Source organism: Scyliorhinus torazame, chromosome 2 (genome assembly GCF_047496885.1).
Source record: "Scyliorhinus torazame isolate Kashiwa2021f chromosome 2, sScyTor2.1, whole genome shotgun sequence".
NCBI classification, from domain to species: domain Eukaryota; kingdom Metazoa; phylum Chordata; class Chondrichthyes; order Carcharhiniformes; family Scyliorhinidae; genus Scyliorhinus; species Scyliorhinus torazame.
The window spans coordinates 302,195,912-302,201,911 of NC_092708.1; the positions used below are offsets into that span (position 1 = coordinate 302,195,912).

Genomic DNA, 6,000 nt, shown 5'->3' on the forward strand with positions numbered 1-6,000 from the left:
CCGTATGGAGCTTCTGCCACTCCTTCAACAACCGGCCTCCGTGTACCTCCGATTCACCCGCAGGATCTCATCCACCAACCTAGCCATCTCTGCCCGCTCGGTCCCAACCCTATGAGCCCGAATCAATATAAACTCCTCCCTGACCACTGCCTTAAGCGCCTCCCATAACGTGGCGGCCGAAACCTCACCCATGTCATTCAGCTCCACATACCCCGAATAGCGGCCCTCACCCGCTCACACACCTCCTCATCCGCTAGCAACCCCACGTCTAATCTCCACTGCGGGTGTCCTCCCTGCCCCCGTCGCCCCCACCCATGGCAGCAAAGATCCTACCCCCCCCCCCACACCGATTCCCCTCACCCCTGCTCGCACACTTCCATAGTGCAAACAACAATAACAATGAGAAAAAAGGTGCAGTCACCCTCCACAGTCCTCCAGCATCCCAGCAAAGAACCCCACAAGAAAGAAAAACAGCCCCTGAGAGAAGAGGGGTTGTCCCCGAACCATCACCCAAAAGGAAGCAAAGCAAAAAGAACCAACATCTCGTCACACTTCCTCCTAAGTTCAATGTCCTACCTCTCCTGCAAGTTCAATGTCTCTCAAGAACTCCAATGCTTCCTCTGGTGTTCCAAAATAGTACACGTGGTCAGTGGGTCACCCGGAGGCGGGTCTGGTACAGCATCCCGAACTTCACCCTCTTCTTAAAGAGGGCAGCCTTGACACGGTTTAATACAGCTCTCCTCTTGGTCAGTTCCGCACCCAGGTCCCGGTATACCAGGAGCTCGTTACCCTCCCAGGTACATCCCCTCATCTGCCTGGTCCACCGCAAGATCTCCTCTTTGTCAAAAAATGAGGTAAGCTGCTCCTCGATCTCCCCCACCACCTCCTCCACCTTCTTGATTGCCTGCCTCTGGATCTCCAGGTTCAGCTCCCCACGGCCGATTCCCATTTTCAGCGGATCTACCAACATCGCCAGGTCCCCCTGAGCCTCCCTCCTCTGCTGGCTGAACTTCTCATTCAGAAGGTCCACCAACTGCGCCATTGACCATTGGGCTGGTAGGTCCGACTCCTTGTGTCTGCCATCTTTCCCTGTGACGCACAAAGAGTTTCTTACTCTTGAGCTCCTTTCTTCTAACAGAAAATCAGATCTGTATGAATCTGACCACGCTGCAAATAGCTGAAAACGTCATTGCTTATAAGGCAGCTAAACACACGTCCGGTCCACAAATCCATCCACCGACCTCACCAGTGGAGTATCACTTTCCTACACCTTCTCCCTCCAAAACACCCGCCCGAGGAAAAGGACTGAAACAAATGCTCGAGCTGCCAAATGTGCGACCACTCACTCCATGGCCACCACCATAGGTAATGCAACTTTTAAACTGAAATAAAATACAAAAGGAATATGCGAACTCTTTCTACTTACTTACCACTTGCTGACCCTCCCGCTCACCACTCCCCACCCACCCGCTCCAGGCTTCCTTCTTATGACCTTTCCGCTCACTTGCTGTATCCTTTAATCAATACCTTGCTGTGAATAAGGGTTCAGGAATGGGGTGACGAGCAGGAGGTGTTTAGTGAGCGGGGTCACAGGAAAGAAAGGTGTGGGCCACATGGTACAGATATCATTCACATAAAACTGTACTGCAGAGTTTTAAGAAAAATTCCCTGTTGCTTCTCGTGTGAATAGAAGCGTCTCCTTGCACTTTTAAAAAATGGTGCTGCTTGGGTCATGCAACGCTATGTGGAATCCGGCGTGAAATGATTTCAAAATTCAGTCCCAACGCTTACTGTGCATACCGGTCCAATTAGGACCTTGACGTTAAAGTGGAACAATGTTGAATGATGCAGTTAAAAATGGGGACATACGTACCTGCACCTTTAAATGGTTTGGCAGGGTACTTGGGGTACACTTGGCCCCAGAAATAGTAGAAAATTCCACAAAAGTACTACTTCCAGGCACTATGTAGCAGTTATAAAGCATAAAACATAGACACACATTTTCCACATTAGAATAGTTCGCAATTTTCTGGTAATTTAGCATCACAGTTCCACTTTTAAACGAGGCAATCAAACAAACTTTAACCAAATATGTGGCAAGTGATTGACTTTTGACTTTTTCAGTATCAAATTTTGATATGAAACATTTACAAAACATTTAAAGCAGCAACTCGCATTAAATGATAGCAAAGGAGGTTTCCTAATGCTCGAGATCTTACACCTTTAATGTTAGACAACAACTTGAAATTATATAGCATCGCACAGAAGGTACTGGTTTTTGCACACACTTATCTTCTATTAGGTACCATTCCTTGTTCTTAGACAGCATGCTGCAAAGTAATGGCCGAACAAGGAAATAGCTGGGGTTTCCCCTGGTTTCCTTTCTTTACTTTAGAAACATATGATCTATACAACAGAAAGTGAACAATGAAAATGTTCAAAACAATTGACAGTTGGCCAATGATTTATAGCACGGAATGAAACAAAATAACAAACGAAAATTTGCATGCTGTCACTATTAAAATAAAATATCAACAAACAGAAAAAACTCTTACTGTTCTTTTAGATCTGTAAACTGTTTCTCCAGATTGGACATTTCATCTAAACACTCCGTTCTTCTCCTTTCGCAGTCTTCATCATCCATTTCTGGAAGACATTATTGTTACTTTTTTAGAAACAGATGTGAGGGAAACTGGCTGGTCAACAGGTTAAACATAAGCATTCTATTTCTGGACCTGGATTCAAATCCAGTTTATGGTCATGGGATGTATTCTGCAGGCGATGGGCAGGGGGAAAGGGTAGGTGGGGTGAAGGGGGTAGGCGGGGAGGAGGAGTCAAGGGGGCAGGCGGGGAGGGGGGACAACTGGGTAGGCAGGGGGGTGGGCAAAGGTGGCAGGTGGGGAGGGGTAGCCAAGGAGGCAGGCATGGAGGGGGGGGCCGAGGGGGCAGGCGGGGGAGGCTGATGGGTAATGGGGGGGGGGGGGGGGGGAGAAGTGAGTGGAGCAGAACGAACAGGACGGGGCTGTGAGTACGGGGCTGTGAGTGGGGGGCGGGAAGGGGTGTGATGAGGAGGACGGGACTGGGAGTCGGGGGGGGCACGGGGACAGGGCGGTGAATCACGGGGGTTGGGGCGGTGAGTCGGGGGGATCTGCGCGGTGAGTCGGAGGGGGCATGGGGACAGGGCGGTGAATCGGGGGACTCCACGGAACAGGGCAGTGAATCACGGGGGTTGGGGCGGTGAGTCGGGGGGTCGGGGGAGGAACGGGACAGGGCGGTAAGTCGGGGGGGGGGGCACGGGACAGGGCGGTGAGTCGGGGGGTTTGGGGCAGTGAGTCAGGGGGTCGTGGCGCTGAGTCGGGGAGTTGCGGCGGTGAGTCGGGGGTAGGGGAACGGGGCGGCGAGTCGGGGGGGGGGGGGGGGGGGGGGGGGGGAGGATCGGGGCGGCAAGCTGGGGGGGGGGGGGGGCGTCGAGCCGGGGCGTGGAAACGGGGCGGTGAGTGGGGGTGGAAACGGGGCAGCGAGCCGGGGGGGGGGGGGGATTGCGGCGGTGAGTCGGGGGGGGGGTCAGGGCGGTGAGTCGGGTGGTCGTGGCTGTGAGTGGGAGTGGGGAGAACGGGGCAGCGAGCCGGGAGGGGATGCGGCGGTGAGTTGGGGGAGGTTGCGGCGGTGAGTCAGGGGGCCGTGGCGATGTGTTTGGGGGGGGGGGGGGGCGGTGACGGGGCGATGCATTGGGGGGGGGCACGGGGCGGTGCGTTGGGGGGGCACTGGGGCGGTGCGTTGAGGGGCCGGGGCGGTGCGTTGAGGGGGGGGACGGGGCGGTGCGTTGGGGGGGGGGGGGGAACGGGGCGGTGCGTTGGGGGGGGGGGGCGGTGCGTTGGGGGGGGGCGGGGGCGGTGCCTTGGGGGGACGGGGCGGTGCCTTGGGGGGACTGGGCGGTGCCTTGGGGGGGACTGGGCGGTGCCTTGGGGGGGACTGGGCGGTGCCTTGGGGGGGACTGGGCGGTGCCTTGGGGGGGACTGGGCGGTGCCTGGGGGGGGACTGGGCGGTGCCTTGGGGGGGACTGGGCGGTGCCTTGGGGGGGGACGGGGCGGTGAGTTGGGGGGGACGGGGCGGTGAGTTGGGGGGGACGGGGCGGTGAGTTGGGGGGGAAGGGGCGGTGAGTTGGGGGGGACGGGGGCGGTGAGTTGGGGGGGACGGGGCGGTGAGTTGGGGGGGACGGGGCGGTGAGTTGGGGGGGACGGGGCGGTGAGTTGGGGGGGACGGGGCGGTGAGTTGGGGGGGACGGGGCGGTGAGTTGGGGGGACGGGGCGGTGAGTTGGGGGGGACGGGGCGGTGAGTTGGGGGGGACGGGGCGGTGAGTTGGGGGGGACGGGGCGGTGAGTTGGGGGGGACGGGGCGGTGAGTTGGGGGGGACGGGGCGGTGAGTTGGGGGGGACGGGGCGGTGAGTTGGGGGGGGACGGGGCGGTGAGTTGGGGGGGACGGGGCGGTGAGTTGGGGGGGACGGGGCGGTGAGTTGGGGGGGACGGGGCGGTGAGTTGGGGGGGACGGGGCGGTGAGTTGGGGGGGACGGGGCGGTGAGTTGGGGGGGACGGGGCGGTGAGTTGGGGGGGACGGGGCGGTGAGTTGGGGGGGACGGGGGCGGTGAGTTGGGGGGGACGGGGCGGTGAGTTGGGGGGACGGGGCGTTGCGTTGGGGGGGACGGGGCGGTGAGTTGGGGGGGACGGGGCGGTGAGTTGGGGGGGACGGGGCGTTGCGTTGGGGGGGAACGGGGCGTTGCGTTGGAGGGGACGGGGCATTGCGTTGGGGGGGAAGGGGCGGCGCGTTGGGGGGGGGGGCGGCCTGTTGGGGGGGGGGCGGTGCGGCGGGGGGGGGGGAACGGGGCGGCGCGTTGGGGAAGATGGGGCGGCGCGTTGGGGAAGATGGGGCGGCGCGTTGGGGAAGATGGGGCGGCGCGTTGGGGGGGGGCGGCGCGTTGGGGGGGGACGGGGCGGCGCGTTGCGTTGGGGGGGACGGGGCGGCGCGTTGGGGGGGGCGGCCTGTTGGGGGGGGGCGGTGCATTGGTGGGGCGGTGCGGCGGGGGGGGGGAACGGGGCGGCGCGTTGGGGAAGATGGGGCGGCGCGTTGGGGGGGGCGGCGCATTGGGGGCGGATGGGGCGGCGCGTTGGGGGGGCGGCGCGTTGGGGGGGGATGGGGCGGCGCGGTGGGGGGGGGACGGGGCGGCGCGTTGGGGGGGGGACGGGGCGGCGCGTTGGGGGGGGGGGAACGGGGCGGCGCGTTGGGGGGGGACCGGGCGTCGCGTTGGGGGGGACCGGGCGTCGCGTTGGGGGGGAACCGGGCGTCGCGTTGGGGGGGAACCGGGCGTCGCGTTGGGGGGGAACCGGGCGTCGGGTTGGGAAGGGGCGGCGCGTTGGGGGGGGGCGGCCTGTTGGGGGGGGGGGGCGGTGCGGCGGGGGGGGAACGGGACGGCGCGTTGGGGAAGATGGGGCGGCGCGTTGGGGGGGGGGCGGCGCGTTGGGGGGGGGCGGCGCGTTGGGGGGGGGGGGGGGGCGGCGCGTTGGGGGGGGGGGAACGGGGCGGCGCGTTGGGGGGGGGACGGGGCGGCGCGTTGGGGGGGGACGGGGCGGCGCGTTGCGTTGGGGGGGACGGGGCGGCGCGTTGGGGGGGCGGCCTGTTGGGGGGGGGGGCGGTGCATTGGGGGGGGCGGTGCGGCGGGGGGGGGGGAACGGGGCGGCGCGTTGGGGAAGATGGGGCGGCGCGTTGGGGGGGGGCGGCGCGTTGGGGGGGGGGGATGGGGCGGCGCGTTGGGGGGGGGGACGGGGCGGCGCGTTGGGGGGGGGGGGGGGGCGGCGCGTTGGGGGGGACCGGGCGTCGCGTTGGGGGGGAACCGGGCGTCGCGTTGGGGGGGAACCGGGCGTCGCGTTGGGGGGGGAACCGGGCGTCGGGTTGGGGGGGGACCCGGGCGTCGGGTTGGGGGGGAACCGGGCGTCGGGTTGGGGGGG

General features: G+C 63.6%; 2 protein-coding genes across 2 annotated transcripts in view; one reads left to right on the top strand and one right to left on the bottom strand.

Annotated features, from left to right (window-relative positions):
• The window catches only part of brms1la (BRMS1 like transcriptional repressor a), a 53,947-nt gene extending 51,303 nt beyond the window's left edge, over positions 1–2,644 (bottom strand). The window contains exon 1 of the mRNA XM_072488973.1: positions 2,556–2,644. Coding sequence (XP_072345074.1) covers positions 2,556–2,644 — 89 coding nt within the window. The remainder of the gene's footprint in view (positions 1–2,555) is intronic.
• A 318-nt stretch (positions 2,645–2,962) lies between these two features.
• ralgapa1 (Ral GTPase activating protein catalytic subunit alpha 1) overlaps positions 2,963–6,000 on the top strand; it is a 361,211-nt gene continuing 358,173 nt past the window's right edge. The window contains exon 1 of the mRNA XM_072494899.1: positions 2,963–2,966. Coding sequence (XP_072351000.1) covers positions 2,963–2,966 — 4 coding nt within the window. The remainder of the gene's footprint in view (positions 2,967–6,000) is intronic.